Below are 11,569 nucleotides of genomic sequence, written 5' to 3' on the forward strand. Positions count from 1 at the left end.
GCCAGCACACTTGTTGTATACCTGATGACACCGAACCGACTTGCGCTGCGATAAGCTGGATCAGCTGCGGGGATCCGCATCCAAATCATTGTAGAGACTTGCACATTCAAAAACAGCAGAGCATATCGCATGTGCGAGCTGATCGACCATGCCGACAACATATTGAACAGCCGCAGACAAACTCCAAAAAGGACAGGTCGCGTGCAGGTACATGGGCTGTTGTTAAACAGCGCATCGTCTATCTGACGACCTATCGTGTTGGACCCTGAATGGCCTCTCTAGGAATGAAACGTTCCCAAAGCGCAAGGGCCGGTAACGGGCTAATTAGAATGGCCTTCCCCATTAGAAGGACGGGAAGGCAGCATAGTTTCGTTCTTTCAAACACCTTTAGTCCCTACTTGTTGCCGTAGAATGCAGCCTGCAAGATGGCAGCGTCGTAGCTAGATGTCGTCTCATCCATCTGGAAACGTCGGCCTGAAGAGGCTGGCACCGACTCCTGGGTGCGGTTGCGATCATAGCGATTCATATCCATGAAACCTCCATTCGGCATGCCAAAAGATGCCCCATTAGAAGGAGTACCCTGGTATATGCTGCTGGGATGAGAGAATCCAGACATAGTAGATGATGTAGGGTAGCCATTCGAGACCTGGCGATGGATGTAGGGCTGCGGGGTCGGATTGCTGGGAAGACGGTTTGAGCTCTGGCCCCATTGGCTCAATGAGGAGGTTCGGGGAGCACTGGGACTGCCAAAGGTCTGCAGCAGGTTGTTGCGATGGGCTTCTTCAACTGCAGAAGCGATGCGAGGACTTGCCATCATACCATTGGTAGCCTGAGGGATCGGCATAGGGGGGAGCTGAGGCGCAGAGTTAGTATAGGGATCCTCAAACGTGCTGGTGTTTCGTGACGTCTCCCGCGAGGCAATGTTAGGGCTAACAGGGGCATCGAAAGCACCCTTGTATGCTGAAGCTGAAGCGTCACTGCCTCGGTGAGGTGTAGGCGTGTAAACCCAAGCCCAAGGCAAAGGCGCAAACTTGCCCGAGGGCAAAGAGTCAGCAGGGGCTGGTTCAGCGTGAAGCATCTCAAAAACTTCGTTGGCTGTGGTGCTGTTCATTCCGTAGGAGGATTCGTCAGTGGACTGATGGCTTGACTGAACCTTCTCGGGGGTAGGTGGCCTGAGGAAAGGTGTGAGCATGTTGATAACAGTGTTATCGGCATCATCAGGGGAAGGCTCTTCTCTTGGAAGTTGAGTCTCGGGGGATGCTGCGAAAGACTTTCTCGCAGTTCCGTTGGCTGCCGGGCGGTTGTCTACCTGCCGACTCTCAGAGGCCTTGTGCTGATGGTTTGCTATTTTAGTCTTGCTCTTTGTCTCTCGGATAGGGGAGTTCACAATAGACATGGGCTGGCGAACTGGCTCGTTCTGTACAGACAGTGGCGTATGCTCAAAGACGAGACCTTGCTCAGAAACTTGGTAACTAAGCGGGCACGAGATATCTTCAGCCAGGAAATAACCGCATCGGAGAATGTCCAGGATTCTGGCCAGTATCTCCTGGAAGGGGCGAAGTCGGTGCTCCGGGGATGATAGTCTTGGTTTCAAACCCCCATCCTCTGAACAGTAGTATCGGCATGCCTCAGGTACTCTATCCTCAGTGAGAGGAAGCAACCCCTGCATCTCGACATCTTCAGCAAGAAGATAAGGGCACGATGCCAGCGCTTCTTGGGTGAATTTATCGTTGCATAGCAATGAAAATACCTTGGAGATGGCCTTCATCATGTCCGGAAGCACAGCACCAAGAGCCTGGCCAGCAGCAAAAAATTCCTGACGGCGGGCGGCAAGCCACATGCCGTAGATGCGCAGCAAAGGCAAAAGCGACTCGATAACAGGAGACGATTTTGCAGTAGCAGGGTCTTCGGAGGCATGGATTTCACGCCCAACGATGTCAGTGAGCTCAGATCCGAGGACTAAGCAAAATGCGAGGATAAACTGCGCATTGATACGCAGAGTATGGTGGCAGAACCGAGATGCTGCTGGCGATTGGGCTTCTGCTTTGTGTTAGAGAAACGTAGTAAAACATGAGTGCAACAATACTCACCAGTATACTTTTGAGAGGCGATATGATAACTCGCCATGTTAATTAGTGACATTTTGAAAAGAACTTCGGAATATTCGGGGTTCTTGGAGGCCATGTCAAGCCGATGCAGAACTTCCCTCTCGAGCTCGGAACTGCCTGCCATGGTCTCGTCCCTATAGTAGGAAGCATGAAGCTTTGTGAACCAGGTTACAAATGCATCGTTCGGTACGCGAGTTTGCTTCTTAGGCGGGTTCTTGTCCGGTTGGAACAAAGTCTTGAACTTAGACTCGAGACTCTGCTTTGCGTTGGGGTGAGGATCAGCAGTTGCAAGACTCCGGTAAAAGTAGTAAACGGTATCTAGGTCTTTGCCTTCTTCAAGGCTAATTATACCCATCTGATGGAAAGGAAACCCGGAATACGGTTTCAGATCATGTGCGAGACTGTAGTAGGCCAAAGCGATTCTGTAGCTTGATTTCTTCAGTCCCGATTGAACCTGGTAGCGTGCCAGGTCGCCAAGGCATATGAGAGTGAAATGGCAAGAGTTTACGACGAGCGGGTAAGTCTGATCCGGGACAGGGCTGATGGCATCACTGGTAGGGGATCCGTCGACCTCAATTCCCTTGGCAATACGCTTCAGGTCCGGGATATCGTATCGAGCTGAAAGTCGCTGTACATATCCCTTGTAAAACTCCTGGGCAACGTGCAGGAAGCCCAGGTACTTATCGCCAAACTTGCGTTTCTCCACATTGCGCTTGTCATTCTTTTGCTTCGGGGTGGTTTGTTTGTCTCCCTTGGACTTGTCACCGTTGCGCTTTTCGTTGGCCGTCTTATCGGTCTTTTGCTTGTCCGAGTTTTGCGTCAGGTGTCGGAGGCGTCCCAGGGTTCGTCGGTATTCGTTGTTGATACTAGTATGTACCGCCCACATGGTGTTGTCGGTACGCTCGGCGACGGCATATTCGAAGTCGAGATAAATGGTTTGCACACAGGCAAGGCGGAACCTAATTGAGGAGGGATATCAGCCTGAGGAACTTAATGAGCCGGGTGCGATGGTTCTCACTTATCCAGGAACGTGTCAATCGTCTCGAATTGGGAAATGTCAACGCCCGAGTTGCTGTCTTTTGGAAGCTTGTCCAGGTGCTTTGTCAAAATCTTTCGCAGCTTGACTGCCGTGCTGAAGAGTGAATGTCAGTTTCCTCTTCTTGTTGCTTATACTAACTAGTACGCAGTGTTTGCGCAAGCCCTTGTCATTGAACGCATATTTGGCGGGGTACATTTGCACAAAGTAACGAACAAATAACTTCTCAAAGCTTTTGCAAGACGACGACAATTCGACTTACCGCCACGTGTGTCTGGCCTTACCAGAGAGGTCTGCGTGTTCGGGGGTTGCGGCCTGGCCGTTCGCAGTCGCGATCTCGGCCTCCATGGTCGCAAAATCGGTGGGTTTGGGTTGCAAACTCGGAGAGCGCGAGGGGTCAGTCGTAGACGTGGACGTAGGCGTGAACGTGGACGCAGAAGTACGAGGCAAGACGAAAGGTGTCGCGGCACAATTCTAGAGCGTCGATATCGATCTTAATGCTTTTCGTTCATGCTTTCTTTGCGGCAGGATCATGGAGAGGGCGTCGGTCCATAACTCATTCGCAGGTCGGGCTGTTGGGTTGAGGATTGGTACCAAACTCGGCTCGCGAAAATGGAATCGTCGGCCGAGAAGACAAACATTGGCGAAGAGAGGGGAGAGGAGGGGGGTGGAAGGGAGAGAGGCGAGGTGGAAGAATTAAATACAAGGCAAAGAAAGTCAAATACACGCAAAATAAAAATTGGACAAGTATAATGCAGGTCTGTCCTAATTGCGCCGCAGACCGAGCGTATATAAATAACTCTGGTGAGTGAATGCAATAGAGAGCGGGAAAAAAAGTATCGCTCCAACTGTGACTCGAGGTTGAAGTTTAGGCAGGCCGGAAACCTTAATCAGTTCACAGCCCGACGTTCCAAGGCACACACAGAACACAGAAGAGCTTGTAGCAGGTCTCACTGCCCCGTGGGTTTACTTCGGGTCGAGCCTTGGTGAAAATCACCTGGACCCTGGAATATCGTGTGCTTGAACGCATCATTGTCGGCCACTAGCGAAGAATTTCCGCAGGCTATTTTTTCTGATGACTTTATAAATCCGTCATGCATGTGCAGGGATTCATTTCGGAGATTCCATTGATCGGGCAAGATTTCCTCGGCTTGTAAGTTTCTACTTAGTGTTAAAAATGAACAAGTAGCGAACTATCATGATTTGCTTCAAGGATGGAAAATTAACATGGAATGAGTCTAAATGCTACACTGCCAAGTTGGTTGGTTTATCTGCTGTAAATTTAGACATTAGGTACCCGTCATTCAACGCAAAGTATGGCCCGTGCTCAGGCGAGCTTCAACTTTAGGCCTGTACAACTCATCTTCGTATGGGTTTCCATCCGGTGCCCCTCATCCAGCCCGTCAGTCACTCTAGCGCCTTGACAAACCCCCACCATTCATTGTATTGGGCGAGCCTTCAAATTCAGGCAATGTAGGAGTTCTCAAAGATCATATCGATATTCCGGCTTTTTGGTAGCTTCCTTTCATATTTTCCACGCCCGGCGACTCTACGTGTACCTTTTCCTACGACAGCATAGATAGAGCTATCGCTTCCCTTCTGAACTTAACGACAAAGCCGACCGGCCGCTACCCTGCACTCACCGCTTCGAATTCATCGTGTCAAGCATCTGCTCTCAAGTAATTCTACCATTCCAATTAAGCTTACAGCAGAGAATGAAGCGCTCACGAGAGCTCGAAGAAGAGCTAGATTCGAATCCTGAATACACGCAAGTGGAACCGTCCCTAAGACCAGTATACAAGGTCACTCAACTCGACTCCGCCATCGACGACGAAGAGGATACAGTAGCCATGAGATGCAACTTGCCTCCCCACAGGGAGCCTCTATCTTTCAGATCCTACGATGAATACGAGGTGCACTACAATAAGTCCCATACTAACCGATGCCTCGAATGCCGCAAGAACTTCCCCACCGAGCATCTCCTCAACGTCCATATCGAGGAATATCATGACCCGCTAGTGACTGTCAAGAGGGAACAGGGCGAGCATACTGTAAGTCGCATACCCAGAAACCATTATGCCAAGATGAAAGACTAGCTGACTAGCGCATCGCAGTACTCGTGTTTTGTTGAAGGATGTGAACGCAAGTGCATGACACATCAGAAGCGGCGGATGCATCTCATCGACAAGCACATGTATCCCAAGAACTTCTTCTTTGCCGTCACCAAGGACGGTATCGATGGTAGGCGATCCTTATTGAATGACGGCAGCCACCATCGCCGCCGATCGTCAACCAATTCCCAAGCTATTAAAAGCTCTCGACGACGGGCAAGTCTGAAAGAGGGAGAGAGCACCTCTCCACAGCAAGCGCCCAATTCACCACAGTCACCAAAACCACCTAAATCACCGACAGTGCAGAGAACGGAAACGAAGCAGGGCGGCAAAAAGCCTGCGGATACGGAGATGGCGGACCTCACAGGCGCAATGTCTTCGTTGTCCTTCGTTCCGCCGAGCGTCCGCTTTGGGCGTGGAAGAGCTGGCTTTTCCAAGACATAGAATAAAGAATGGGCTCCAAGCTGGATAGGAGTATCAGCACGACGTTGTGAACATAAGGATGTGGTCAATGAAAGGATTTTCTACCTCATTGTGCCGATATACATCGCTTGTTTCCCTGAATTGTGAATACCGTATGTTGGTGATGTATTAATGCGCCGAACGCCTTGTCTTCCATCGCACTTCTGAATATATTTCTCCCATAGGTCGTCTTCAGGAGTTGGTGATATGTTTTCTAATCGCTTGACGCGCAGCCTCTGCACCCGCAGCTGACACACTCGATGTCTTCGTTGCCCTTCATCTCCGCTCTCGGCACGCGGCAGATGCATGTGCTATTGAAATTCGTTTCCTTTGTCTGGATACAGCGCAAGCAGCAAAGCTAAGGAATGTTAGTATTCGGGCGTAAAAACGGTGTTTGGAGGCCCATACCTTCTCGTAGCCTTGCTTCTTCCACTTCGCGATCAGCATGGCATCCGCGTACCCGTTCTTTAGCAGCCAGTCGTATAGCTTCTTGCTGATGGCCTCCTTCTCGTAGTACAGCTCGTAGACGTATCGACTGCGCTGATGCGAAATTTGGAAGATTTCCCATTGCGCCTGGTGCCTAGGACCTGATGGTGGCGGCTTGTTTTGAGCGTCCTTCATCTTGTTGGAGAAGATGAGCAAGTCGTTCTCGATATCTTCAAAGCCATCTGGCGGTGGCTTGCGCTTCGATGAGTGTCGGATCGCGGGCATTTTGTTGTGTCGTGTTTTTCTATATTACTTGATGTTGTTGTGTGGATTTCTCGATTGTAGGTAGTCGACGATTGTGATGGTTAGATGATAAACAGGTCCTAAGGTCGCAGAATGTTGTAGTGCTTCTTTGGCTTTAGGTTGGTTGGGAGAAGGCGGAAAGTGGAGCCATGTACTTCATCAGTTACCTCTGACTTTAACTTTATCAACGACATCCATGTGCAACAAGAGACCTCACACGACTGTCCAATATTCCCTTGCTAAGTATCAACTAATAGCGAAATGTGTTTCACTGCTTGATGGAACAGCGTTGAAGTTACAATATGATAGACAATAGAAATATGGAAACTACCTAGGTAGTCAACCAGCCACAACCATGGCCATCGACTTATCCGAGCCATTCCAGCTTCTCAGGCACAGTTTCAAATATATATATATCTTATAACTTTTGGGATTTTGATGTAACTATATATATGACTAAATAGTGTAACTTTGTGCGGCTTCAGCTTGTTTCTCTGAAATTTTGCTGATAAATAACATTCGCTGACGAAAAGCTAACATGTTACTGGGAGATAGAGAACTGTGGCGGTGCATTTGGCTGTGGCCAACACACGTGATCTCAACCGTGGTGCTTTCGTGCATCTCGGTTTCGGGAATCTGGTCAACGTCAGAGCAGAGCGGTTTCCGACGTTTTAGAGCATTGATTGCCCACCATGGCCATTACGCCGACTCAATTTGCTAAGAAGACGGCGCAGTGTGAGTTGAACTTCTTCAGCCTACAGTTTCTAACATACTGATGCTTTGAACAGCGGCCAATTGGTCCGACGCCAAGCGTCGAGTGCTATCCTCCTACCGAGAATGGATTCGAGCTGTACGTTTTACCGACCCCCGAGATAGCCTCGACCTGGCTGCATTGACGCTCCCTTCTTCGATCTTTCTCGCAGACCTAGGACGATGGACATTCGCGAGCGAATAGCTGCTAATTCGCAAACTAGGCTCCCGAAGTCCAAACTATGTACAACATGCCCATGCCCGTCTCCGCCATCAGAACCCGTATGCGACAAGAATTCGAGCGACAGCGATTTGTGAACAAGCTTTCTGTTGTTGACGTTCTTCTGTTCAAGTCCCATGCCGAATATCAGGTGCGATCACACCCCGCAGCCGGAATGAGCTGATACTACGAGAGGGGTGTGTGTCTTTTGCTAACCCCGCGACTACAGGAAACCATGAACTTCTGGAAGCAGACCAACCACATCATGGCCTACTTCAAGGAGGAGAACTTCCGGGGCGACAAGCGACTACCAAGCAGCTTCATGACTGGCTTCCTCGAGGTGAGCGCAGAATCTAGAATCCTTAGTTTAGATCATGGCTAACAGATTATGTAGGGTCGCAACTAGATTTGAGCAACAAGGGGCTTGTTTGTGTAAATATCTCATTGAAAGGAATTACTAAAAAACGCCTCTATTTCCATTATGCTTCCTGTGAATATAACCACTTTTAAAGACCCTGGGCAGCGGGTTTCGGCTTCATCGATCAATACCCTGCTCAGCATTGTAGGCCTCTCTCTTGGTCCAGAACTCATCGGCAACCACGTCGCATACTTCCTGGATGTCGACCAAACCCTTCTTGAGCGCATCAACTGCAGTGCCACCTAGGAAGAGTTAGAAAGTTCAGTGTCATGGGGCATCGTGTATGCATACTGTAGGTTTGGATTCTGATGTTCATCTTTGGCTCTGATGGGTGAGGAATAGAATAAGCACAGAACTCAACGTCGGGGCTATGATGTTGTTAGTAAGACTTTTGTATAATGTCTTTTAATGCATACTTCTTCATGATGATATATCTCAGAGCATTTCCAAGGGTGTGACCTTCGTCGATAAACTCAAATGAGGCAGCAGTGTCTGTCGAACCCGGCAGCTACAATATGTCAGTAAACACATCACAAACAACTCTTCGCATATGGAGTAAGACTCACGATTCTAACTCGTTGGGGCTCAACCTCTTCTTCATCTTCTTCGTCCTCAACCTCTTCATCGTTTGTCTCAGGCTGCGCAGAGGCTGGGGCATCCTCCATGTTGGTATCCTCAGCCTGAGGCTGTTCCTCCTTAGTTCGTGCAGGCATTTTTTGAGCGGTTTTGTGAAGTTATTGAGTGAGCGACTCGGATCTTAACTTCTTTGTTTCCTTCGGCGTGATGCGTGGAATATCTAATAAGGTTGTTGACAAGCAAGATATATTTCACAGCCAAATTGTTTGATGGAAATTTTTGGGCGAGGCTGCTGTGGCGCACCGAGGAAAAATTATGGGGCATTGATTTTTCGAGCAAGATCTAACTTCCTGATTGGCTACTACAGACTTGGAGTAACAATAACCACTTACAAGATTATTTATGTCTTTATTGTGATCTTGAACTTGAGTCAATGTTATGGTGAGTGATTTCTCAGCAAATAATAACCGGACCTTACACTGAGTAGTCAGGGCTAACTCAGGGTACACCTTATTCCAAAAAAAAAACTTTTATATAAACTGGAGTATTGCTCTATCCAAAATCCGAAATCATGGAGAAGATCGGGATTCCGGTTTTTCCCATATCGTAGAGCATAATGCCATATTTCGATCTGCTTGGAATGCTACCCTGATACGAGAGTATCCATTATGCCCCGCGAGAGGTACCATGGAGTTGGTAAGTTGGCTTTGCACAGTGATCATCAGCCTTTTCCGTCATGTAACCTTACTGGGGGGTTGAGTGGCCTTCTCAATCAACTTGCATCATGATCAACAGAGTCAGGTGTGTCTTGGACGTAATTATGCGAAAGTGCATACATTATGCCTTTGCTGCTGTTTTCATACTATATACATGCTTCGCATATATGAGAATGCGTTTGTTTGTTTGTTTTCTATTTTCTGTTATATAGCCTATAGCTATAATGCATAACTGAGATTTTAATTATTTTATAAAGAAATAAGATACTTAAGAATAGTAAACTTTAATAATAAAATAATATTATAAGGCTATAAGGCTATACTTTTTAATAAAGTTTAATAAAGTTAACTCTATATTAAAAAATAAAAGCTTTATTAAAATTATAATAATATTATATATTTTTTTCTTTTTTACTTAATAAGATTACTAGAAAAAAAGATATAAATTATTTTACTTTAATTATCTATATAATATATTAAATTAATTTAAATTATAATTATAATATTAATTATATATTACCTTATAATTTAATTAAAAGATAGTAATTTAATAGCTAGGTAATATATATAGTATTTCTAGTATACTTATAGCTAGATTATTAAAGCCTTATATATAATTTTAATTTAATTCTAAGGTCTATATACCTTTATAATAAAGAGGCTAAAATATATTTTTATAAGATAATTACTATTAATTAAAAATAATATAATATTAGCTATATTTAATTATAAAATTCTATAATTCTTTAGTCTCTTTATTTTTTAAAAGGACTTATAATAGATTTAATAAGAAATATAATAATTTAATATAATATATTATTATATTAAAAATAAGACTAGCTTTATAAAAAGATAAATTACTTTTTAAAATATAATAAATTAATATATATTATAATTTATAAAATTAAAGATTTTTATTTAAACTATTAAAAATAAGTATAAGTATTTTAAATAATAGCTTTTTAATATATTCTAGCTATAATAATTTAAACTATAGGAAATTCTATTTAAATTAAAATCTATAGATAAAGAAATTTATATATATAGTTAAGAGTTTAATATAAAATTAAAAAGCTAAAATAAAAGCTTTATTAATATTATAGATAATTAAACTTAATTATATACTTAACCTTTTACTATATTATATAATTACTATAATCTCTTATAATTATAAGTATTAGTAGTTTTAATAAAGAATAGCTTATAGCTATATAACCCCCTTTTAAGGTAAAATAATATACTAGAGTAATTTTAATATAATTATATAAGTAGCTTAAGCCTTTCCTAGAACTTAGGCTATAAGGTAATTATCTATAAATATAGCTATAAATAATTAAAAGGCCTATAATATATTAAAGGCTTATTATTCTTTATAAGAAAAGCTATAAGTATTTTCTTTATATATTTTTAATTTTTCTTTTTTACTTTTTTATTCTTAATTATTTAATATTTTAAATAGCTTTTATTTAATATCTTTATTTCTTTATACTTTTTACTTATTTATAAGTATTTAAATAAGTAATTTAATTTAATTATTTAATTAATAAAATAGTAATTTTTAATATTTTATTAATTTTTAATAATAATATTATTAATATAGTAAAATATATTATAATTAATAAATCTAGAAATAAATTAATTAAATTAAAAAAAATATAATAAAAAAAAAAGTATAAATTTATATAATTATATATATTTTAAATAATCTTTATTTAAATTTAAAATAAATATATATAAAAAACTTAATTATTATTAAATATATAATAAAGTTATAAAAATTTAATTTTATTATTTAATATATTATAATTAAAAAGGAAAATATTAGCTTTATTTATAATAATAATATTACCTTATAGTAATAAAAAGGGTAATAAAGTAATTTCTTATATTTATAAAAGTAATAAATATATATATTCTAGTAATTATATTTCTTATAATATATAGTAAAGTTACTATAGTAACTCTAGGCTATAAGAAAATAATATAAAAAGGGCCTACTAATTACTAGTTTATCTAGAGAACCTAGGGAAATTAATAGGTTTAATAGTTTATATAATAAGGGTATATTCTATATTTATTATTAAATAAAATAGTCTTTAGGCTATTAATAAGCTTATTAATAAAGAAAAGTTATAATAAGTTAAAAGAAAAAGATAATAAAAAAAAAAAATACTTAGCCTTAGTTAATATATTAATTTATTTATTTCCTTTAATATCTTTATACCTAGGGCTTTATTTAAAAAAGACCTAATTATATTTATAAGTAAGTATTTAAAAAGAAAAAAAAATATCTTAAGAGAAGTCTCTAGGTAAGCCTTATAGACTAATAATTATTAATATATTATTTAAATATATATAGATCTTATTATAAGTCCTTATAAATATAAAAGCTTACTTTAAACTAGCTAATATACTATATATCTTAATATTATATATTTTTACT

At 41.8% G+C, this 11,569-nt stretch overlaps 5 protein-coding genes across 5 annotated transcripts; 2 read left to right on the forward strand and 3 right to left on the reverse strand.

Annotated features, from left to right (window-relative positions):
• Positions 1 to 394: 394 nt before the first annotated feature.
• Positions 395 to 3,492, reverse strand: FPOAC1_010681 (uncharacterized protein; the record flags this gene model as incomplete). The annotated part of the gene is made up of 4 exons (XM_044855070.1): positions 395 to 2,040; positions 2,091 to 3,067; positions 3,127 to 3,240; positions 3,407 to 3,492. 4 exons carry the CDS (start codon positions 3,490 to 3,492, stop codon positions 395 to 397), a joined length of 2,823 nt encoding a protein of 940 aa, XP_044702383.1.
• Positions 3,493 to 4,859: 1,367 nt separating this feature from the next.
• FPOAC1_010682 (uncharacterized protein) lies at positions 4,860 to 5,699 on the forward strand (the record flags this gene model as incomplete). Its single annotated transcript, XM_044855071.1, has 2 exons — positions 4,860 to 5,195; positions 5,259 to 5,699. 2 exons carry the CDS (start codon positions 4,860 to 4,862, stop codon positions 5,697 to 5,699), a joined length of 777 nt encoding a protein of 258 aa, XP_044702384.1.
• Positions 5,700 to 5,931: 232 nt separating this feature from the next.
• On the reverse strand, positions 5,932 to 6,428 carry FPOAC1_010683 (uncharacterized protein; the record flags this gene model as incomplete). The annotated part of the gene is made up of 2 exons (XM_044855072.1): positions 5,932 to 6,075; positions 6,126 to 6,428. The coding sequence occupies 2 exons, from the start codon at positions 6,426 to 6,428 to the stop codon at positions 5,932 to 5,934; spliced, it is 447 nt and encodes a 148-aa protein (XP_044702385.1).
• Positions 6,429 to 7,138: 710 nt separating this feature from the next.
• On the forward strand, positions 7,139 to 7,822 carry FPOAC1_010684 (uncharacterized protein; the record flags this gene model as incomplete). The annotated part of the gene is made up of 5 exons (XM_044855073.1): positions 7,139 to 7,181; positions 7,235 to 7,296; positions 7,421 to 7,567; positions 7,646 to 7,756; positions 7,811 to 7,822. 5 exons carry the CDS (start codon positions 7,139 to 7,141, stop codon positions 7,820 to 7,822), a joined length of 375 nt encoding a protein of 124 aa, XP_044702386.1.
• A 129-nt stretch (positions 7,823 to 7,951) lies between these two features.
• FPOAC1_010685 (uncharacterized protein) lies at positions 7,952 to 8,547 on the reverse strand (the record flags this gene model as incomplete). The annotated part of the gene is made up of 4 exons (XM_044855074.1): positions 7,952 to 8,076; positions 8,126 to 8,202; positions 8,251 to 8,342; positions 8,401 to 8,547. The coding sequence occupies 4 exons, from the start codon at positions 8,545 to 8,547 to the stop codon at positions 7,952 to 7,954; spliced, it is 441 nt and encodes a 146-aa protein (XP_044702387.1).
• Between the last annotated feature and the right edge of the window lie 3,022 nt (positions 8,548 to 11,569).

The sequence above is a fragment of the Fusarium poae genome, chromosome 4 (assembly GCF_019609905.1).
Source record: "Fusarium poae strain DAOMC 252244 chromosome 4, whole genome shotgun sequence".
Taxonomy (NCBI): Eukaryota; Fungi; Ascomycota; class Sordariomycetes; order Hypocreales; family Nectriaceae; genus Fusarium; species Fusarium poae.